Source organism: Canis lupus, chromosome 17, assembly GCF_048164855.1.
Source record: "Canis lupus baileyi chromosome 17, mCanLup2.hap1, whole genome shotgun sequence".
In the NCBI taxonomy this organism is placed as follows: Eukaryota; Metazoa; Chordata; class Mammalia; order Carnivora; family Canidae; genus Canis; species Canis lupus.
The window spans coordinates 3,932,693-3,957,841 of record NC_132854.1 but is presented as its reverse complement, the minus strand read 5'-3'; the positions used below and the strand labels follow the sequence as shown (position 1 = coordinate 3,957,841).

The following is a 25,149-nucleotide window of genomic DNA, read 5'->3' as shown; positions in this document are numbered from 1 at the left end:
CAATTCAATCAGAATGTCTATAGAGAAATCTGATTATGCCCCTAGGTGCTGTCCCTTTTTGATAACACCCTTTCCCCCCTACTCTACTAAGAAATTGATTAAGTAATTTTCATGTAAATGTGAAGTCTGCGATTTCCTTTGGAGTAACAAATCATCAGGTGCTGATTAGCCTACGAAATTCAGTGCAGCATCTTAATGTTTGGATGTATTGCCTGACACTGTAAATAGACTAAAAGTTACATCCTTCTATCAAAATGAATGGGATTGAGTCCTTGACATAAAGTGGTGAAAGGTGATAACTTTGCTCTCTGGGACTGCCCTGTTAACTTGCATATTAGTATTCCATTTTCTCACCTTTCCAACACTGTGCTGATTCTTCTTCCTAACTTTGTAATTATATTACCAGAAGACCACTGCTTAAATTGTTTTGGATTTCTTCATGTCCTTCATGCTTCTCGAGTGCCTCTGTCTCCCAAACATCCACTTGGTCTACCTTCCACCTTAGTGGTCACCATCCTCATCAAAGTCACTGCCATCTCTTCTCCAACAACCTTCTAACTGTCCCAAGGAAACCTTGTTCCCTTTCAATCCCATCTCACCAGGAGCTAAAGTCATTCTTTTTTTTTATGATTTTATTTATTTATTCATGAGAGACACAGAGAGAGGCAGAGACATAGGCAGAGGGAGAAGCAGGCTCCCTGTGGGGAGCCCGATGTGAGACTTGATCCTAGGACCCCGGGATCACGACCTGAGCTCAACCACTGAGCCACCCAAGTGCCCCTGGAGTCATTCTTATAATGAACAAATGTAACCTTGACACTCCCAGTCTTAAAGCTTCTCTGTGGCTTATCACTTTTCATGAGAGGATAGCCACAATCTTCATTCATGATCCGGCTCCCGGTGGGACTTGATGCCCTTAGCCACCAGTGATTGCCCTCTTGCCTGTGTCAGGATTTTCCTTAGGCTAGTTTCTTCCCTCTAAGTTTTTCTTTCTAGCCAATGAAATAAACACTTAGCTCTATAAACTCCCACTTGGAAGTTCTTCAGTCTTTCAGTAAACCTCACCGGACCTTTCTGATTAAGTCACAACGGATCTTTTTTCTCACTGCTTGGGGTTAGATATCTCAGTGGTGATTTGGTGAGTGCCTAGCTGCTGTGCTAGATTCTGGCCTTGTGACAATAGGATCCATGCTGGGTTTGCTCACTGCAAGGCCTGGTCAAGCACTTTCCAATCTCAAGTGACGAGGACATCCTATCTGTTTATCAGAGTCAGGACTCCAACTGCTCCACACATTGGACCATCTTCTTAGATACTCTCTGCCCACTGGGTTTCTCTTTCTATCTGGATTATGCAGAATTAATATTCCCTGCTTTACTAAAGCTCACATAAAATATAAATTTGCCACTGCGTGAGACATGAGTTTTCTTTTTTCCATGCCTGAAATATTGAAGGGCTAAATCATTTGGGATCAATTTTGTGATGAGCGCTCCAAGTTATGTTATTTGAACTCGCCTTTAATAGATAGACAAACCATTTAAACATTATTGATTGAATATAACAAGTGCTTCTCAGAGTTTATCCTGTGGACCATTGGATGTGCAAACTTTTTATTCCCATTCTGTAGTGAGGTAGGCATTTAGAACCTCTTATGACAATTTGATAGTTTAATTTCTGTCTGTTGAATCTAATAAGAATCCAGGCTTGCATTTTATGTCTTTGTCTGTTTTCAATGCCATGTTTACAGGAATTCATTTTTATTACATTTTAAGGAAGTATCCATCCATGATGAATTGGAAACAGAAGTGTTCCTTCCCACAAATACAAAAGCTCTGGTTTCAGATGTTGTGTTCAGAGTTGGTCATTTGACCTCCACACCCACTCTGTCTACACGTTCCTCCCTGCCCCAGTTTACTCTTCTCCCAGTTTCAGACCTAAGTGCCTAGGTAGAGTATTGATACTGGTCTTTCTTCTATGTCCCACATTTCATGTTCCTGCAAATCTCAGCATCCCTCCTTTCAAAATATGCACAGAATGGACTTCCACTACTGCCGCAGGCCCATCAGAGCCAACATAACACATGCTGGCTGAATTAATTGTCTAACCAGGATTTTCATTACTTTTTGCTGTGATCTGACTGGTTATATAAGATGATATTTCAAAACAGTCTGTAAGTTACTCTTTGTTTTTCTTTCTTTTTTTCTTTCCCTCTCTCTTTTTTCCTTTTGGTGCCAAAATTCAGGAGCAAACATAACTTGCCCTTTTAATTAAGTGTATATCATTTCAGTTGGATATCAGATTGGGAAAGTTCCAAACATCCCATAGCAGTAAGACGTGTTCAAATCATCAAACAAAATGAATTGTAAGAGATGAAGTGTTGGCTTGCTAAATAATGCAAAGAATAAAGGCATTTCTTTCTCTGAATCATTACTGTCAACTGGAACAGCAAAAATTGAGTATGTAATCAAATTTCTTAGTGAATGGCAGATAAATACGGAGGATGAGAGGCTCATAAAGAAAGAAACCCCCAAATAAACACAGGCTCCTGTTGCACCTGGTTAAGCCAGGTAGTCAGCCTGGCTCACTTGACCACTTACTAATTGAACATTCCCCTCCAGGTGACCCCATGGGATGTAGTGGGTCTTCTCTGTAAGAAGAGTTCAAGAGGCTAAAGTTGGCAAGCTTGTATCAGAAGTTGAAGTTTCCATCACTTCAAGGATATGTGAAATTATGTAGACAGATGCATTTCCCCCAGTTGCCACTGCCCCCCAGCCTGGAATCTAAAGCCTCACCTACCATTTTCGATACCTGGCATGTCATTCCCCTGTCATTCCACTCCACCTCATAGACCCTCGTGAGCCATCTAAAAACAAAACAAAACAAAACAAAAGATGAGGTAAAGGAAATCTGTAGGTGTCTAAATTAAAAAAAGAAAATTCTTTCTCTGCAAAACATTTACAAGTTACCTTTCTTCAAAAAGACTTCCTGAGAATGTGGCAAAAGCCTATATAAACACATCCCTTAGGAGTCTCTTGTTAACATTCAGATAGCATTTTTCTAGACCGTTTTTTCGTTTATCACAAAATTCACTTGCAAAGACAGTCTCAAGCTCCTTCAATAATTAGATCGACATGGAAGTGATATCTCAGTATGAAAGTGCAGTTTAGAAGTATTTTTATTTTATTTGAAAGTTCCTCAGTTTTCCTTCCTGAGCAGAGCTCTCCTTTCTCTCTCAGTCTACCTTTTTTCTTCATTTTTCTGAGTAATCTTTGGATGCTTTGCTACAAAAGCCTTCATTTGATTCAGTCATTTTACTTCTTTTTTCTCCTCTCCTTGGCTGTAGAGTCCTTCTTTTAAGTCAATGTTGTCTTGAATCACAACATCTAAAGAAAGTCGTACACCACTCATGGGTGTATATTTCATTTTCATTTGGGGAACATGCCCAGGTGAACAGCAGCTTCATAAAGAAGGGGAATATAAGAAACCCCTTCTCTGCTTTACCTTAAGCATTACAGAATAGTTTGGCAAACATAGCTATGGATTCATTTTGTATTTTTTTCTGTACTTTATATAAAAGAACTCACCCTGGTGTGTTCTCTTCTGCATGTGCCAACTTTCATTCATTGTAGTTTTTCTGATAACTATCTAATCTCTTGCTTTTGGCAGCAGCTATCCATTTTTACTTCTGTAAAATTAGCAAAAAAAAAAAAATTAGCAGCTGTGTGAATATATCCTCTTTATTTGCTCTACAGTGGGGGAGCACTTGAGTTGTCTCCATTGTTTGGTTATTGAATTATGCTGTTACAATTATGTAAATTATATGGATAATACTGTTATAAACCATCTTGTGCCTTTTTTGGTGACGTGTACCCAAGGATTTCCTTGGGGGCAGTGTAGAGCTGTCTTCTGGGGGCATGCACCGAGCCCTGGAATGCCACAGCATCACAGGTACCTTCAGCCTGAGTGGATACAGTCGAACACTTTTTCAGAGTGGTTACACTCCTGCCAGGACTTTGGGTTTCCTCAACCTCACCAACACTCAGTATAATCAGTGTTGGCTGTGGTATTAGTGGTCTTAACAGATGCTAGCCATTCTGGTGGTTGTGGTATCCTATTGTGATTTTGGTGACTACAGTGGTAATGGTGACCAGTACATATGTGTCACTCACTTGGCCATCTCATCTCATGAGGTGCCCATTCAGTTATATTGACATTTAAAAATAACTGGATTGTTTTACTTTTCTTCTTGATATGTGGGGATTTTTATACATTCAGGATATTCTTTGTCAGATATACATATGTCCAAGCATTTTTTCCCAGTTTGTGGCTTGCATTTTCATCTTCTAGGAGGTCTGTAGATGGATAGAAGCTTGCAGTTTTTGCAAAATTCTTTATGTTTAGCTTTTTTTTGTGTCCCACGTAAGAAAATTTGGCCTAGGCCATTTTCCTATATTTTCTTCTTTCAGTTTGGTTGTTTTAACTTTAACATTTAAGGTATATTACCAGTGTGAAAGTGATTTCACTATGGTACAAGAGGAGGATCCAGAATAATGTTTCCCCAGATATATTCCCCCGCTGAGTTGCGCTGGCACCTTTGTGGTGACCAGATGACCATGGGGAGTAAGTCTGTCTCTAGAACCCATCTTCTGTTGTATGGATCCATTTTTGCCTAAACTGGTCTGAGATATCTTAATCACTATAGCAGTATAATAAATTTTGATTTATAGAAGTTCTCAGTGTATCATGGAAGGTTAATATCTTTCCTTTGTCCATGTTTAACTTCTCTGGAACATTTAAATTTTTTTAAACATAACAGATTTTTTTTTTTAGATTTTATTTTTATATATTTTATTTATTAATTCATGAGAAACTCAGAGAGAGGGGCAGAGACATAGGCAGAGGGAGAAGCAGGTTCCCTGATGCGGGACTTGATCCCAGGACCCCGGGATCACACCCTGAGCCGAAGGTAGACGCTCAATCACTGAGCCACCCAGGTGCCGCACATTTTTAAATTTTTGATGTAGAAGTCTTGACCATTTGTATTATATCTGTTTCTAGGCATTTTTCAACTTTTGATGCTATAACAAAATGGTATTTTCTTATTGAAAAATACAAGCAAATTTCATTTTTGTATTGTGTATTAGAAATATAGAAATACAATTTGATTGTGAAATTCATATTTCATCTGCCAGACTTGCTAAATTCATTTGTAAATATTGATTTATATGGAGATTCTTTTGGATTTTCTCCATATACTACTGTAAGGTATGTAATGACTTTTATTTTTATTTTCTAAATCTTGATAGTTTCCTTACTTTCTTTTCATGTTTTTTTTTTTCCCCATGGGATTGCATTCTTAATAAAAATATGATGAGAGGTGACAATCCCTATTTCATTTTGGATCTCAGGAAAAAAATCATTAAGCAAGTTGTTTGCAGTAGCACTGTCATAGGTATGGCTAAATTTTATTAGATTAAGGTAGTTCTTTATATTAATTTTTAAAGTCATTTTAAATCAAGAGTGGGCATTGAATGCTCCTAAATGCTTTTTGGCGTTTATTGAGATCATCATATGGCTTTTAGTCTTTACTCTTTAGTTTTAAAAATTATGAGAGTTGATTTACTAATATGAAGTCAAACTTACATTACTACAATAAAGCCAACTTAGTTGAAACAGATTATCTGTTGAATGTATTACTGGATTTAATTTGTCAATACTTTGCTCAGGATTTTTGCATATACTTAATGAAGGAGAACAATCTGTAATCTTCCTTTCTTTCTATATACTACTTAGATTTATAATACGAAGTTTATGCAGGCATCTTAAAATGAAGTGGTGTTCCAATTCCCCAGTGAAGCTTAAATTTCTTTGTGGAAATGTTTTTAGACATAGATTCAAATTTCTTTTACAGAAAAAAACTGTCAGATGTTCTAAATCTTAACTATGTTCGTTTTGGTAAGATGGTGGGTTATTGTCTACATTTTCTAAGTATCCAAACTTAGTAACTAAAAAATGATTCCGAATGTCTCTTTATCTGTTTTCATGTCATACTGTCTTTAGTTAATGTAATACTTAGGATACTGGTAGTTTGTGTATTTTCTCTCGTTTTCTCAGTTGTGTTAGAGTACTCACCTTTTTATTACATTGTTCAAAACACCACCTTTTGACTTTTGTTTACTATTACATTAATTTCTGCTGTTATGCTGATTATATTTCTATATAATTTGATGTAATTTAATGAGCTCCTTGAAAAGTATACTTAGATAATAATTACCAGCCCTTCTTCTTTTTAACTTTATAAATAGCACCTCATGCAATAATTTCCATACTAAGTATATCTTTAGTTGTGTCTCACAAATATGTTATAATCAAAATATTTTCTCATTTGCATCATGGCTCCTTTTTTGACTTATAGATTATTTGCAGATGCATTATATGATTCCCAAACAGTGGGTGGTTTTCTAGATATACAGTATTAATTTGTCTTAATTCTACATGACCAGACTATATGCTCTGTGATTCAAGTCCTTTAAATGTAATGAAACTAGTCTGTGTTCAATTTCGATGAATTGTTAGGTAACAGTGTTGTATATAAGTCAATTAATCACTTGGTAATTCTCTATTTCAAAATTTTGTCTCCTTATTCCATGAGTTACTGAGAAAAAGATTGTTTAAAATATTGACTATTATTGTGAATTTATTCTTCTCCTTACAGTTGTTTTTGCTTTGTATATTTTGTGCTAGATTTTAGTTTCATAGATATCTTAAATGCTGTATCTTTCCAACTGGTTTAACATTTTATCATTATGAAATGTTCCTTTTCATCACTTTTATTTTTGTGTATGTGTGAATTGAGTGTTACTAAACCACATTTTTGTTGTTATTATTGTTTTCAGGTATATCTTTCTTTATCTTTTTACTTCTAAATTGTCTTAATCTATATATTTAGTACTTTAATCTGGTCTATAATCTTTATCTTTCGATTAGAGTATTTAGTATCTTTATATTTGATGTAATTCCTGATTTGGGGGGGTTAAATCTGTCATTTTATTATTTGACTTCTATTTATTCTTTCTGTTCTTTGTGCCTTTATATCTCATTACTTGTCCCTTTTTTATTACAAAAATATTTTTATTTGCTTTTTGTGCTTTATTCATTTTTCAGTTGTGCATTTTATTATTATTATTATTATTATTATTATTATTATTATTTAGCAGCATAGGACTCATTACCACATTTATTTCCTTCAGTGCATTTTGTCATGTGTTTTAATTTTATATTTTTTATCCAGTCGGATTCTCACAAAACCCCTTTAAGAAAAGAAATTTTTAGAATGCGGTCATTTCATGTGTTATGTGTTTGCTGAAACAAGCCTGTTGGTTTTATCTTATTTGAATTTGACTTTTCTATTTCTTTATTTACAAACTTATAAAACAGTTCACAAAATATTAAAGTATGGATTTTATTTATTTTCTGTATTTTGTGCAATGATTTTAAAATTATGCCATTTTTAATTTTAAATGTTCTATTTATAAAGTCCACCAACTATTTATATCTTTTTCTTTTAACAGACTTTTATTGGAGACATCCTCTTGCTTGTTAACCCATTCAAGGAGCTTCCAATATATTCCACCATGGTATGTATAACATTTCAAATTTCATTTAAAAATGTAGGGGTAGCACCAGAGACATACTTATTCACATCAAGAATGATGTGATAGATTAAGGAGATACTCCAAAACAGTAAGTAAAGTAAAACTTCTCAGAAAATTCTAAATTGAATATTTGCATAATAGCGACTTTAATTTGTTCTGAGATAAAAATGGAAAAGAATGTCATCTTATCAAAAGATTCCTTTACACTTATAATGTGTAATTTTCTTATAATTGTAGTCACTAGACAGACTTCTAAAATTAAATAGTATATTCCTCTACTTTCCATACCTTCTTGACTAATTCAAGATCATTGGTTTATAGTCCTTATTTTCAACATCATAACCTCTTTCAGAAAAGTTCTATGATGTTAAAACAATGAGAATAAGAAAGGATAATATTGAATCTTACACATTTTTCCAAATGACTTTCCATTTTTAATTATGAGACTCTCAAAATTCAAAGAGAAATTGCTTTTGGAAAATTATTCCAGGCAACTGAAAACACAGGATGATTTTCAAGTGGTAAAGAGTAAAAATATCATCATCATGCAAGTGCTCTATTTTTTTGTAAGCACAAGGCTGGTTCCAGTTGAAGCAGAATCCCTCCAAGGGAGCAGGAGCATGACAAACAGGACACGTATTCCTGAAGCAGAGATTTGCTCATAGATATTGGGTGGGGGTGGTAGTAAGAGGGAGACTGGAGGAGAAAAGGGAGGAAGAGAGAACATCTTCTTTGAGCTTCCAAGGAATCAATGAAGAATTCTTACAGAAATACTGCCTGAGATAAAGAGTGCCCCTTCACTACCCCAACCCCCACCCTTCTTACCAAAGTCCCTTCTACTCTTGCTTTAAAACTGCTGCACCTTGCCCACTGTCCTCATTGCACTCAGGCTGATCCCAGCCTTAGCTTTGGGCAACCTGAGTGTGTGGGCATGTGACAGACCAGAGCAGGAGCAATCACCTGCAGTGATCTCTGGAGTTCTATTGGAGGAGGAAGTTAACCTCATCTGTGATGATTAAACAGACATATGGACCGTTCGTATTTTTATTTCTTTTTATGTCAGTTCTTAATAATTTTGCTTTTCAAGGATTTTGTTCATTATATTTTATGTCCCAAAGTTTTGGGCATTTAATTATTCATGAGTCCTATTTATTTTTTAAATGTTTGTAGACTTTTGAATGATTTATTTTCCTTCCCAGTGTTTGTCATGCATGCCTTCTGTGGCTTTTTAAAATCAATTTGCTAGGAATTTCTTGATTGTATTAATCTTTTCTAAGAAAAACATTTCCTGACTTAAAATTTTTTCTACTGTATATTTATTCTTTATACAATTGATTTCTACTTTTTATTTTTATGGTCTCCTTCTTTCTAAGTTCTTGGAGTTTCACTTGATAGTCATTGAAATTATATAGTTATGAGGTTACTTTTCTGCCTTTCATAAATAAGTATTTAGGGCTTTTTATTTTGCTTTAAACACAACTTTCTGAATCTTTGGTACTTCACAAGTTCTTTATTATTTAATTTAAGAGAGAGAGAGAGAAACCCTGCCATTTAAAGCTGACTATTAATGTGCTATTCTGGTATTATATTGGATTATAGGATCGATAAGAAGCTTATGGTGAGAGAAAAGGTAGTTTTAAATAATTGCATAAAATATATACATACATAGATATTATGTAAATGCTTCTATAGATCTAGAGGTCAAATACTAAGTATTAGGAGAAATATAATATAATAAATTGTTTTAGTATGGCATTACTTGTCATGTTATATTGTATCTCAAATGGAACAGACTTATGATTTTGTGGCTTGTTTGTTTTTAGGGTGTTAACAGGGTGGTAGTTTTATGGCTTCAAATAACATGTTGCATTTGCAGGTCTTTCAGAAATACATGTTAATAGAGAAAAGGAGAGACATTTAGAGACATACTTCTTTATTAATGTAGGAATAAAACATGATACATTGAGATTTTTGCATGAACAGTTCATTAAAACTTAAAATGGTGAGTGCAGCATGTAACTTCTATGTATCATCCTTTATATCCATCATTTACAATGGACCCTGGTATAGAATGTAAGGGGAAAATAAATATATTTAGGTGAAATATGCACTGATAAAAAGCTTACAATAAAATTGCCCACATTTTATAGGCCATAGTGAGATTTTACTGTGTCTGGTACTTTTGAAATTCACTTCCACTATGTAGAATCAAATAGTGTGTACTTTCCTGGTCTATAAGTAATAACTCATAATATAGTTATAGATATTAGGTAGATATAAGGACTTAATTTTTAGGTTGAATTAGTGGACATCCTCTGTAGCAATATTAGTACCTTGCAATTTTAAATCAGTTACTTGTGTACTGAACCACATCAAGTTATCTCATTGTCTTATGGACATGCAAGAGAAAGTTTCATTTATTTTTATGTCTATTGATTATGTAATTATATGTATGCTTATTATCTTTATTTTTTATTTTTTAATATGCTTATTATCTTTAATAAATTTTGTTCAGATAGTTTAGTTTCTTCCCTCATTAGTTTAATAAAAGAAGAAACTAAGACACTGAATATGATTATATCTGTAAAGATTATGTAGGCCAAGAGGGTAACACTGTGTTTCATATTGAAAAGAACTCCACATGCATCATCTGCAGCTCACTTTAATTTTGTTACCATTAACTATGTTATATTAGGCTTTGTATAACATTCATTTGTTATTTCTAGGAGGCCATTAATCACGGATGTAGAGCACTCAGTGTTGAACTGCATTGTGAGACTAATATAAAACAAGGCAGCAGGCAGCCCTGTCCATGAGGTGGCTTCTGGCCATAAGCAATGTTGATGTGATGTGAACAGTCACTAGGGAGGAGTGGCGCTTAGTGGGCCAGTAGGCAGACAGTTGTAAATGAAGTATCACCAACAGAAAGGGCCTCATTATTGTGCTGCTTATTTATGCTGAAGGCAAGTGACATTTTAAACCTGTAAGAGGTAGGGGAGGAGTAAATGGAAAAGTGGCCAGATCTTTCTGAACAGACTTTGCAAAAAGAAGCATGTATTGAGTCGATTAAACACAATATGCTATACTAGATATTTGGGGATGCTAAGAGTCTCCTCATCCTTAAGAACTGCATTGACATTCTAAAGATACTTCATAAATAATGATAAAAAATAATCACAGATTTCTCTTGTGGCTGAGGACAGTAAGATAGCTGTATTGAGACTGCATACTGTTAACTGATAAGTCAGGAGGCTGGAGGGAAATAAATCTTATCAAGTTAAAAAAGGAATGTGGAAAAGCAATGTGATTGGTACAAATCTTAGGGAATTATTAAGAATAAGATTCTGGTAAGGAGAGGTATACTTGGGAGAATTATCTAGAATTACATTATGGGGACAAAAAAAAATAGGATCATTGAGAAGAAGGCACAGACCAATCTTATAAGAGCAAAAAGTTCAAAAAGCTACAGAATTGAAAAATCTGGTTTAGATCTAGAGTATAAAACTGAGTTAGAGAGTTTGGGTTTTAATTTTGAAAAATAAAGACCCATAGAAAACAAACAAGTCTGATACAAATAATGTTTACAAGTCTGTCGTCATCAGTTTGAGAAAAAAAAACAAAACAAAACATTTGAGCAAGAAGACTAATTAGTAGCTACTGAAATAATCCAAGAGCAAGCCTATTTGGGCCTGTGTGGGGGCTCTAGTGGTAATGGGCAGAAGTTGAGCGAATCTGTGAAAAGACAATAAGAATCTGCAGAGAATTTCACCTGAGGAACAAACAAGAAAAAAACATCCCTTGAAGATATAGGTTTTGAATTTGGGGGTTGAGGAGAATCTGTAATGAAAAAAAAAATGGAAGAAAAGAGAAATTGATGAGGAAAACCAGGGTCAGGTGAATATATGAAGTTTTTGGTGATTACATTGGAATAATGTTGAGGTTCTACATTGGATGCAAGATTAGGAATAATTCACATAGATATTTCATTTTGTAAGATTTCTAGGATTCACACCAAGCTTAAGAATGAGGTAGAAAAATAATAGAAAGCAATGAAGGAGGAGGAGGATAGGGAAAGGGAGTAGGGAGAGAAGGGAGGAGGGTTGGGGAGACCACAATGACAGGGCAGTTGGCGGCTACTACAGAACCAGGTCTAGAGGCTCCTGGGTGGCTCAACTGGTTAAGCATCTGCTTTTGGCTCAGGTCATGATCTCAGTGTCCTGGGATAAGCTCTGTTTCAGGCTCCCTGTTCAGTAGGGAGTCTGCTTCTCTCCCTGCCTCTACCCCTTCCCTATTGTGCACTCTCCCTCCACCCTCTCAAATAAATAAATATTTATATTTTTTAAAAAGAAAAGAACCAGGTCTAATGCATTGTTGAGGTAGTAATCAGAAAGGATGAGCATCTTGGTGTTTGTATCATTGTGGAAACCAGTGAACATGTGAATGTCATGAGAGTGGACCCTTCAGCAGTAGATACTCATTGGCCCCTCAAACATTGACATCAGACTTGTCTCAGGTATTTCTCACTGTTTCTTTTACTATGAACTTCACAAACCAAAGCTATATCACCTTGAAATCTCAATGTGCAAAATGAGATACCATTCCAGATAAAATACCTGGAGATAATTTCTCAAGATTGTATTTTCAAGTACACAAGGGTATAGAAATGATCAACACCCATATTCTTTTTGTCCGTTACTGGCAGTGAGATTAAGGTCTCCCACTGTGTAAAATAGCATCTGGTATGGGATGCCAGTCTTAGGGATTAATTAATTAATTAATTTATTTATTTTAAGATTTTACTTATTTATTCATGAGAGACAGAGAGAGAGAGAGAGAGGCAGAGGGAGAAGCAGGCTCCATGCAGGGAGCCTGATGTGGGACTCGATCCTGGGTCCCCAGGATCATGCCCTGGGCTGAAGGCCACGCTAAACTGCTGAGCCACCCGGGCTGCCCCTTAGGGCTTAATTTAATTTCAGATTCCACTTGGTGCTGGTCTAATATCTCCATTGCCATGTTTGAGTTTGGTGAGTTGCTGATTTGAACAGAGTTTATCACTTCTGGACGAGTGGGGCTGGAAAGAGGATGCGGCATTGTCTAGGGCTTGTCATGTGGCAGGTCTACTGCAAAGGGCTCTACATATATCATCATCACAGCTAATCACAAAAGGCAATGCAATAAATATAAGAATTATTATTTCCACTCTGGAATTTAAAAACCCAAGTAGTAGATTTAAAAACCTACTATAGTAGATTTGAGAAATTTTCTAAAGTCTTCCATGAATGAGAGGAAGAGAATTTAAATCCAGGTCGTGTAACCACAGAGCAAATGCATGACAGACGGTTTTCGGTGGCACAAATGCTGAGTCCAGAGGCAATTTTGTTCGTTATTATGTGTGAATCTTTGTAAAAAAACAAGATATTTTTTTCCCAGAATATGTCATCTAGATAAGGCTATATAGATAATGGGTAGGTAATCCAATCAGGCAAGTAGAGTGACATATTCCTACCATAGTGTGAAGCGAAGAGCCTATGCACATCAAGCTGTTGACATGAGGGAGGTTCCACCAGGTTAGGGGTCCTGGACAGCTGGGGAGCCTCTGGATGGCCTTGTGGAACTGCATGATTGGTTTCAGAAATCAGAACAAGGCAGGACTCTTCAATCTCTCCCCAGTTTATTGGGAAGTGTCATGCACAGTGGAAAGTAGGAGGGGGGTGATCCATTAAAAAAAAAAAAAAAGACCTTATTCATTAGAAATAGAGTCCAACAAAGGAAGTTACCCATGACTGAGGCTGATATGATGCCCTCTCACCCATGAGCTCCAATAGTGCACTAAAAATTTTCCCTACCCAGAATCCTTGTGTTCCCAGATGATGCAGATGTGGACAGAATAAGGTGGAGAGAGAAGGCATATGGGAAGGGAGTGGCTGTTGCTGGTGGTAGTGGCTGGACCTGATGAGAACATGCAATAATATTGATAATAGGGATCCATGGGTGGCGCAGTGGTTTGGTGCCTGCCTTTGGCCCAGGGCGCGATCCTGGAGACCTGGGATCGAATCCCACGTCGGGCTCCCAGTGCATGGAGCCTGCTTCTCCCTCTGCCTGTGTCTCTGCCTCTCTCTCTCTCTCTCTCTGTGACTATCATAAATAAATTAAAAAAATTAAAAAAAATATTGATAATAAAAACGGTAGTGGCAATGATAACCAGCCTAAAGTTTACATGGCTTGTCAGAAAACTGAAACATAAGTGAAAATCTTCAAGCTTCAATAGAAATAATTAAGTAGAATTGATTATTATCTTAATTAAATGCACTATTCTATTAGCATTATTATTTTGTATTTACATTACTTATAAAGCATAGAATCAGCATTGAGCTAAGTATTACCAGGTGGTAGCAATGGAATATTCTACAATATAAAGTCTAACACTGTATGGAAAGGAGAGGATTTTTAAGAGAAGGGATCTGAGAAACATTATTAGTTTGGTTATCATGAAAAAACTTAGATACCCAAGATCCCTTACATGTCTAATGTCTAGTGAAACTTGGCCTTAAGAGAAGATGTGAGATTTGAAGCAATGGAGTAGGAGTCGTATATACTCCTGAATCTCTTCTGTCTTGCCATGTTTGTAATGTCTAAGGAAATTCTCAATAAGATTTTACAAATGGAGTTTAAAAACATTCTGAAAAAAAAAATAAATAAAAACATTCTGTTGAAATTTGATTAGGCCCATGTTAGACTTGGGACATGAAATGGTGTTAGTACAAGTTTGCAAAAGGAACAGAAATTTATCCTGCAAAGAAATAGAGCTGGACTAGAACAGCCCGGTTGGTTTATGAGTTATAATGTATACATCACTATCAACAATTATTTTGTTATCCATTTTATTTTTTTTTTATTTTTTAATTTTTTTTATGGCCATAGACTTGTTACCCATTTTAAAGGAATAATTCAAGTACAAAAATCTGAGAACTATTTCAAATAAAGAAGTGCTTGGTCACATACACTCCTGAGCTTGGGATACAGCTATAGAGATGTGCTAAGAACACACAGTGCCCTACTTCAACTGTGACATTTGTTTTCTGTCTAGAACAGAAAATAAAGCTATGTTAATTATATGATGTCTTAGATTAGATGGTTTTGTGTGCTATCAACACAGGCAAATGCCTTTTCATAAGCAATGACAACCACTCTCCCAAAACTATTATCCTTTCATGCAGTCTTTTTTAAAAGATTATTTATTTATTTATTTATTTATTTATTTATTTGAGAGAGAGAGCAGAGCAGGGAGCCTGATATAGGGCTCAATCCCAGGACCCCGGGATTATGGCCTGAGACAAAGGCACAGACGCTTCACTGACTGAGCCACCCAGTTGCCCCTCATCCAGTCTTGTATATGTTCACATATATGGTTGTCCCACTTACCTGTGGTTTCACTTTCCATGGTCTCAGTTACCCATGGTCAAGGTCAACTGGGGTAAAGGTCAACTGGGGACCTCCTTCTTCTATGTAGCATCTGAAGGTCAATAGTAGCCTGACCCCAAGTCACATGCCTGTGTCACTCACTGCACTTCATCTCATCATGTAGACAGCTGATCATCTTTCATCATCACCACTGACCTGACTTCTAACAGCGTAGATTAGCTTTACCTGGTTTTATACTTTATCTTATAGAATGTTCTCTCATATGTCTGATAGATTCCACTTCAATGTTATGTTTGTGAGATTCATTCAATTATTTCTTATAAATGTAGATCATTTATTCAGTTTTATTTTTTAAAGGTTTTATTTATTTAGTGAGAGAGTGTGTGTGAAAGCGGGGAAATGGGCAGAAGGAGAGGGAGAGAGAGAATCTCAGGCAGACCCTGCACTGTCCACGGAGCTCAATGACTCTGAGATCATGACCTGATCCAAAATCGAGAGTCAGATGCTTAACTGACTGAGTCACCTAGGCATCCCAATCCATGTATCCTATTTTTTAAAAAAAGTATTTTCCCTATGACTTTAAATAACTTCAGACATATTATGAATTTGCAGATAAATAGCACAAACAATGTTTTTCTCCAGCCATTTTCAAATGATTTACTGGTCAACCTTGAATACATGCATTGTGCGTTTCCTACAAACAAAGGTATTCATTCACCTGTGTAACCTCCATTCCACCCCTAGAATCAGGGAAGTGCTCCTGATGCGCTGTGACCATCCAGTCAAAATGCCTCATCCAGGTCTTTCCCATCAGCCCCCTAATGCCCATAGAGCCAAAGACCCAGGCCGCCATGACAGGATGGATGCACTTTGATCTTGTCTGAACACATCCCTCCATCTTCTGATGAACTTCCCAACCCTGACATCGTAAGGCTACTTGCCAGTTATTTTGTAAAAGAAAAATTAATTTTGTCTGATATTTCTTCATGACTCAGACATCTCCCCATCATCCAGTGTGTATTCTAATGTAACAGAATTTACTAGAAACTCAAAAGAACTACCGAGGCTGGCCCCATGGCAATCCTCATAAATCACTATGTCACTGTAACTAAGTTAATTTTTGTTTCTCTGAGAAGTTTGTAAATTCTTCTGTGTTTCAGCTGCAATTGGTTTCTACTTGGATTAAAAATCCTTTCTGTCTCACGTTACTGAAATGGAATGTTTCCGAGAGTTGTTGCATGTGATGCAATTACCGCAGGTGCCCCTTACCTCGTGGCTTTCTATCAAACTGGATTTGTGTGAATTGCTCTGCTTAAGGACAGCAGAATAATTTCAAGCTTGTGAACCAAGTAATGAAGGATCAAATATCTGCCTCTGTTTTATCATTGTGAACATTTAAAACATGCTGAAAAGGGCATAATTTCCTGAACGTTTCATAATTATAAATGAGTCTCAGAAATAGAGCTTCCTTGGCAGTTTGAACATTGGAAATAAGTCAACTGTGTCCTGACGAGGAAGAGCCTGAACCTTCTCATGGTTGTCTCTTTCCTGCACTGCTTGGCAGGTGTCTCAGCTGTATCTCAGCAGCACCGGGCAGCCCTGCTCGTCCCTGCCACCGCACATCTTCTCCTGCGCTGAGAGAGCCTTTCACCAGCTTTTCCAGGAGCAGCGCCCACAGTGCTTCATCCTTAGGTGAGCCGCCCCTTGCCTCCCCCTCGCCCCTCAATGCTCAGTGCTGCACTGGGAGCTTGGACGTGAGGCAGTCCCATGTCTTTGCAATAAATACATTTGACTCATTACAAGGAGGAGCATCTCTCTTAGAAATAGCCCCAAGTGTGGCTAAATCAATATCCATGCACTTAACCTGAAGCTCAATTCATTTTGAAGATTTATTGCTTAGAACCAGTGTTTTTGCTTTCAAACCTCAGAAATCATGGGGAAAGAAAGGTACCCACTATTAGCACCCACTATGTGGTACTGTCCAAAATACAGGGTACACATTATTACCTTGCGATTGTGGGTTTTCCCACCTGCTTCTAGGTATATACCTTTGTTTGTATTTTACCAAAGTATTGCCCAAAAGTATTTTATACTGAAATATAATGGCAACATTAGCTAATAAATAGCCAGATGCTCAGGGCAATCACTGAAACAAAGCTTCACACTTACCACGCACACACACACAGACACACAGGAACTGAAGAAGTAGAGGTGAAATGTGATTATGTATTGATAAAGAATTAAAGAATTATTTAGATACTCAAATAAGATCTGCATGAGAATTATGTTTCATATTAGGAGCAACGTCTACCAGAGGGGACTTCTATAAATCCTCAAGGCTTTGCCCGAGGTATAATCAGTTAAAGTTTTGCATAACTCATCAAAGTGCAATGAAAGAGAGTAAACAGGAACACCTGGCCAGAACCCAGAAGACATTTAAGTACTTAAATAAGCATTTATTTATGCACTTTTACATTATCAATTTGATCAGAAGTCCCATAGTGGGTCAGATGGATGGCTTGCAAACTTCAGTGTTCTGATTTTCAAAATAGCATGCAAAGAGTTGCTTTTACGCTTGTTCTAAAGTGTTCCCAGGGTAAGAGAGGCGTAGGGGCAGTGGTGGCCATAGCTATTCTTCAGTCAGGTGACTGTGTTCTTACCTGCTTTACCTGGTGGATTCTCTAGTCTAACTTTGACCAAAAAGGGGAGCATTTCTAAAATAATGAGATGGTGGGGCATATACACTAGTATGGGCAGTAATAACAACTGATGTTTATTGAGAACTTAATAAGTGCCAGACCCTCCAGAAGGTGCTTTCCATGTATTCCCTTATCCATTGCTTAACAATCTTATAAGATGGGTATTATTATCAGCATCATGATTTTATGTGTCAGATAACTGTTTATTCGGAGGAGTAACCCCTTGTCTTGGGTCTCCAACTAGTAAATAGTGAATCTGGGATTGTGAGCCCAAGAGTACGAATTAGCAAATGGTGATGCATTAGTCTAGGGTCCAGTGGATGCTGTATGTGGGATATGAGCCCACAGTCTGGCTTCTGGGCCTGAATGAGGCTCCCCCACTCTCACACCCAGATACCAGTACATGGCTGGCTCCTCAGGTACATGGCTGGCTCCTGGGGTTTCCAGCAGCCCATCCCAGGCTTCCCAAAATGATGGCCATGAATCCATGGGTTTTCCTAAATTTTTATTGAATCCACTGAATTCTTTTGAAAGACATTGGTCCATAGCAAAGTTCTGAGTTGCCAATGAATTGTCCTTTGGGAATCTGCCTGTTACAGATTTCACAGTATCTAGCAAGTTCTTTTAGTAAATAAACCTGTTTATCTTTAACTCAATGCTTTTTCACATGGATTTGCTCATGGAATTGTTTTTCCAGTAGGACTTGTTAATATCCTGCAGAAGCAGTATTTCTTTGGGACATTTTTTAAAGGCTAATAATGCCATGTATATATCAATTTTTCTAAAAAAAGAAAAAAGGATTTCCCCATTCAGGTTTCAATAAATGAAGAAAAAATCTATTATTATTATTATTATAATAATATTATTATAGGACTTATTATTTCTATCATTCTCTTCTTTCATAATTTATGTTTTTATGTGGCTTCTCTGTCTCCTTGATTGTCTTGACTAAGATAAAGGCTTTCTGCACGTATTATACTAATTTATTAAAATTTGTAAATTTAGAATTTAGCTAAATACATTGTTTAAAGGTCATTTTTGAGGGTCTAGTTTGTCTTTATATTTTTATTTTTATTTATTTATGATAGTCACAGAGAGAGAGAGAGAGAGGCAGAGACACAGGCAGAGAGAGAAGCAGGCTCCATGCACCAGGAGCCCGACGTGGGATTCGATCCCGGGTCTCCAGGATCGCGCCCTGGGCCAAAGGCAGGCGCCAAACCGCTGCGCCACCCAGGGATCCCTCTAGTTTGTCTTTAAAGGATTTATTTATTTGAGAAAGAGAGAGATCAGGAGGGAAGGGCATGGGGAGAGGGAAAGAGTCTTTCCCCATGTAGGGCTCTGCTAAGACTATCTGGAGAGTGTAGAGCCCTACACGGGGCTCACCTTAAAGACCCTGACTGAGATCATGACCTGAGCCCAAACCAAGAGTTGGATGCTTAACTGACTGAGCCACCCAGACACCCCAAGAAAGTCTATTGTGTTTTATAAGCAGCATTTATGAAGGATAATTTAAAATTTGGAGATCAACATACAAATATTTCTGGAATAGATGTACTATATAACTTAGGATGAGAGCAGGAATTTTAAAATTTTATTTAAAATTTTTAATTTTATTTTTCACTTTGTTGATAATTATAGGCCCCACCAGCACACTAGGCTTCATCTTGAGGAATAGTTTTTTAATAATTTTCAGATTTTTAAAAAAAGATTTTATTTAATTATTCACGAGAGAGACAGAGAAAGACAGAGAGAGAGGCAGAGACACAGGCAGAGGGAGAAGCAGGCTCCATGCAGGGAACCCGATGGATGTGGGACTCGATCCCGGGTCTCCAGGATCACGCCCTGGGTTGAAGGCGGCGCTAAACCGCTGAGCCACCCAGGCTGCCCTAATTTTCAGATTTTTGTCCTGGGTTGTAACTGAGAATTTGGTGTTCACCATAATCTATCTTATCTTTAATTTTCAGAAGTCCTTGATGGATGGTTTTAATTAATTGTTAGAGCACAAGTGACAAAAATCCATTATCCTAACAGTGTGGGAAGCAAATCTAAATTAATGTTATATGCTGAACATACAAGTAACTTGTGAAATAGGCAGTATAGGGTCTGTCTCTATCATGTGCAGATTTAGCAGACAAGGCTGTTCAGATAAGCTTTACAATTCTTATGGGTCCATGTTTGGCACCACCCAAAAACTTTGGTCAATTTCTAGTTGAATCATTGATGGTTTTTCAGATCAAGGAATGTTTCTTGAATACACTGAACTAGGATTTTTAGTTTTAATATGATATCCTAAAGAGTCAACTCTTTCATAAAATATCCCATATCATTTTTTAGTTTTATTCCCTTGCCTTTTACTCAGAGTTTGCATGGAATATGGATGGCCATTCTGAGATGTTATGGGATGGTTAAAATGCATGTGATCTTAGCTAGCTAAAAGAACTGGTGATCATCTTCTCTACACCTACATGTCGTGATGGAGTGCACACAGTAGTGGGGTGGAAGGGGGTCATTCTCACAACCTCCAGTGCAGCCTCACACCTTCGCAGGTGCCTGGGTCTTCATGTGGACCTCTAGCCTCATCTACCGTGATAGACTCACCACCTGGTTCAGCTTGCACAGTACATGCTCAGGAAGTACTGATTGAGATTTTTTTGTTAAATGAATGCTGCCTCCCATGCTACCCCTTCTCCAAGAATCAGCTCACCTCTCCTCTCATGTCAGAAATGTTATTCTGTTATTCTGTTATTCTGACTCTTGGTTTCGGCTGAGCTCATGATCTCAGGATCATGAAATCAAACCCTGTGGCAGGTTCTGCACTCAGCATGGAGTCTGCTTGCAATTCTCTCCCTCTCCCTCTGCCCCCCCCCCACAACTTGTGCTCTTTCTTTCTCTAAAATAAATAAATAAATCTTTAAATAATGAATTGGATGAGTTATGAAGTATGCCTGAGAAATAGCAAAGGTATTGTCACTATGAATAACAAGTTTGGTTAGTGCTTATTCCTAGATTGAAGGAAAACAGAACACATGGAAGGTTAGACCAACAGCTGCCTCACGAGGCAACTTGGCCGTTTTAGGACCCGCTGCATGCCAGGGACCTTACTCACCTGGTCACATCTGACCATTTTATAACTTAGTTTTAGGAGATGTTTTCTCTGTGTTCATTTTGAAGAAAAGACAAGGAAAGCTTAGAAAATTTTCATGAATCTCCCGAGGAAGATGTAATGTCTTTCCTGGAAGGCTCAGAAAGATTTAACAAGGTCATGTGGTGGGGCTCTAGGACACATGCATCTCACTGTAGAGGCTGCCTCTTGGGGTCCACCTCACTTACCTTTATTGATGAAGCTGAGGACAAGTGGACGGTGACTTTCTTTTCAGCCTGACACCTGTCTGCTGTAATACACCTATATGTGTGGCTCTACCCTGTGAAACATTGGATGGCAGGCTTGCATCACATTGATATGATGTCCCAGCATCTAGGGACATTGCATGAAATCTGTATGTTGCCTCAGCATCTAGTACACCATAGGGTGTGTGACACAATACATATGTACTAAATATTTCAGATGAACAAATCAAAGGAAAGAGTTAGATGATACCGTGCACTCATTAGAGGTTGTGCTGTCATTCCCTCACCATCTTCATATCTAAGAATGATCTCTGCTAGTTGAATTGTTTACTACATTCTCCAAAATGGTAAACTTAGGTTTTCTCTTTCTGTTTTCTTTTAGTGGAGAAAGAGGATCAGGCAAGTCTGAAGCCAGCAAACAAATAATGAGACACCTAACCTGCAGATCTGGCTACAGCAGACCTATGTTTGAGTCCAAATTTAAGCATGTAAGTTTTTTGTTTGGGTTGGAGAATCTGTTAGGCCAAGAAACCTGTAGTTTATGAATAAAAGGAGACATCATAATAGGACCATAGTTTGACCATAAATTCGTCAAAATTTGTGGAAATAAAAAAAGATTGGTGAAAATCAATGCTGTTAGAGAGAAGGTTTATTTTCTTGTACATATTTTAAAATATTTTGAACATAGTCTCTTTTTATATTTGCTCAGAACACTTGAATTGAAAATATGTAATATACATAGAGATTGTTGTTCACATAGAAAGTTCCACTTTGGTGTGTAGATACCTTTGGGGGATGGGCCCGATAAGCACCTATAATGGTGAATCATTGAGAGCTGATAATAAAGTTTCAATGTATATCAAAGAATTGGTAACAGGAAATATTAATGACATTGATGAGCAGGTAATACACCTTCATCCCCAATATTGAATTTTTTTTTTATGGACAACGTTGTGCTTGTTAGTTTGGGGTATGCAACATAGTGATCTGATATATGTATGGATTGCAAAATGATCACCACAGTAAGTTTAATGAACATACGTCACTACACGTAGTTAATTTTTTTTTCCTGTGATGAGCACTTTTAAGTTTTACTTGCTTAGCATCTTTTAAATACACAGAGCAGTTTTGCTAAATGTGTTCACCATGCTGTGCATTGTATCTACAGGATTTACTTCTCTTATAACTGGGAATTTGTACCTTTTGACTCCCTTCACCCAATGTAGAACTGATTTTCAGTTATAGTCAGTAACACTTGCCATTATTTGAAGACACCTAATTGGGATCCTTCATCCACCTAAAATATTCAAGGAAGAGCCAGAGAGGCCTATGAGCAACTAAGATAAAGGTCAGAAATACAGGCCACACAATAAAACACAGAAATTTTACCCAAAGACACACCTTGCATGTGCTTGTTCATTGGCTGGGTCTCATTTTTACACAGTTCTGGTAAGTTTTGTTAGCAGGTTTTACTGGCCACAGTAGACTGGAAGAACCCACTCTGGAACTGCCAGAAGGATCCTGCAATGAGTACGCATGCGAGCAGGAGCTCTAGAGGGTGGGAAAAGACAATTGAACAATAACGCACCAAGAAAAGGTTCAGAACTCGAAGTGTGCTGCTCTGGGAGTCTCCACCTACAGGGCTAACCTTCCAACTTCCATCATTTCGTAGGAAATAACTTTAGAATAATCCAAGTTCATGAGAATTGAGACAAAATGAAACTCTCATGTGTGTCCTCATTCTTTTTGAAGCCTCGGGTTCCTACACTCTGTGCTTGCTCCTGCTCATTGGTCCTAGGACTCAGACCCTGCCGTGTGCTGTCACACCCCATCCAAACCCTACTTGCTCCCCTTTTTACTGTGTAGATCCTGGCCCAACAGCTTTCCTGGACATTCCACAGTATGCCCCTAAGACATGGCCGGAGCTGAATGCAGGGCTCCCACATTTCCCCACCTTCTCCCCGGGTCACCCATCAAATAAACGTAACGATCACTTTCTCATTTCTTGGTGGGAAACCTGGCTTTCACTTTGATACCAGCCTCTTCCTGCTTTCCCTACCATCATAGTATCTCATCAGTCATACCTAGTGCTGTTTTCTTCTCCAGCTCATAAAGGATCCCTGTTCTCTTATCTTTGCTGAAGCCACCTTTGTTTTTTAGGGTTTTTGTTGTTGTTGTTGTTTATAAAGATTTTATTTATTCATGAGAGACACACAGAGAGAGGCAGAGACATAGGCAGAGGGAGAAGCAGGCTCCCTATGGGGAACCTGATGCGGGGCTCGATCCCAGGACCCCAGAATCACGACCTGAGCCAAAGGCAGACACTCAACCACTGAGCCACCCCAGGCATTCCCTGAAGGCACCTTCAAACACATGTCCTCCCACACTGGGCCATGGTGCCTCTGTCATTTATTTATTTACTCAACAGTATCTTTTTATTTTAAAGATTTTATTTGAGAGAGAGAGAGCACATGAGCAGGAGAAATGGAGAGAGGGAGAAGCAGACTTCCCACTGAGCAGGGAGCCCAACATGGGGCTTGATACCAGGACCCTGAGATCAAGACCTGAGCTGAAGGCAGACACTTAACCCACTGAGCCCCCCAGGTGCCCCTGGACAGTATCTTAAGTGGCTGTCATGTTCATGTCCCTTGAATTCAGAGACACCATCTTAGAGCCTGCCACATGGTAGGAACTCAATTTCTATGTGGCAAATGAATGAACACACGAGTAAGATATCTGTAAGTATTTTTGGCACACCTAAGATACGGTTAATTATCTCAAGCTACCTAAATTAATTTCTTTTAATAATACCAAATAAATTTAATGTGAATAAACCATCTGTATGTCATGAGGACCCTGTGCATTTCGCTGCGAGTGTGTGAGGACATACATCATTGGCGTGTCACACCCGTACCCTCTCTCTCGGTGTGTGTTTCACAGTGAGGTCTGGCAGGTACACACCCTGCCCCTCTAGAATCTCTCTTTGGGACACCCGCATGTCATTCAGCAATTTGATATTTAAAAGTGTCTGAAGACATTGGAATACAAACCGCTGCTGTTATCTTAGATTATTCCCTAGAATGGTGACCTCAGAAAGCTCAAACGTTTAAGATCTAGAAACCCATTGCCCCGAGAGAATCGTGCTATTTGTGTATGGTTTTCTGTCACTGCCCTCATGATCTGTAGCTGCAAACCAGTTATTTCTGCCATGTCAGTGTTCATGTGGGAGAATTCTGGACATTTTAGTATGTGATTCTTCATTTAGAGATGAGAGGGAGTTATATTTAATCAATAGATCAATGTAATTTCCTCATATTTTCTACTTTTGAAAAAGAAGTCCTTAAAAAGTCAAATCTGTTCTTCTGGATTCCCAAACATATGCTGATTCTGGAGATTTTTCTCTTTGTGGCAAATGTACAATAAGTCAGTCCTGCGGCGTATCTGTGGTGACATATATATTCATTAATGACTCCAATTCATGACCATTTATTAAGCTCAAACTATATACTGAGAACCTACATAATTCTACCACACAACTCAAAATAATTTAACATTTTGGGTTGACTTGGGCAGAAGCCATAAATTATCTCTGTTCAGATATTATAAGATACTGACTACTGACATGAAAGAATTAGAGAATTTATAGAACAACATAGTTACAAAATAGACTTAGGATAACTAATAGAATGATGGGATCCTTTGGCTTACTCATACTGACAAGGAACAATAGCCTCCACTGTAAATTATAGACTAAAGCAGTTATTTATTAAAATGATCCCTTGTGAAAGCCCGGGCTGTGTAATTTCTAAACTGCATTCTAGATTACTTTATGTAAATTGGCTTTGCATTTTAGCTTAAGTGAACACATTCATTGTAATGTAATGTAAGTTGCATTTCTTTAGATAGATGAAGCTCTTCCATATCAGCATCTGGGAATCCATACTATGATATCCATAGAAATTTCAAGTAAAACTATTTCTAATTCACGTTTGTTTCATCCATAAATCATAAAATAAATGATTTCCAG

At 37.6% G+C, this 25,149-nt stretch overlaps 1 protein-coding gene across 1 annotated transcript in view; it reads left to right on the top strand.

Moving 5' to 3' along the window:
* The window catches only part of MYO16 (myosin XVI), a 480,319-nt gene that overhangs the window by 177,220 nt on the left and 277,950 nt on the right, over positions 1 to 25,149 (top strand). The window contains exons 12-14 of the mRNA XM_072782401.1: positions 7,570 to 7,635; positions 16,640 to 16,767; positions 21,505 to 21,610. Of these exons, the coding sequence (XP_072638502.1) occupies positions 7,570 to 7,635; positions 16,640 to 16,767; positions 21,505 to 21,610 (300 nt within the window). The remainder of the gene's footprint in view (positions 1 to 7,569; positions 7,636 to 16,639; positions 16,768 to 21,504; positions 21,611 to 25,149) is intronic.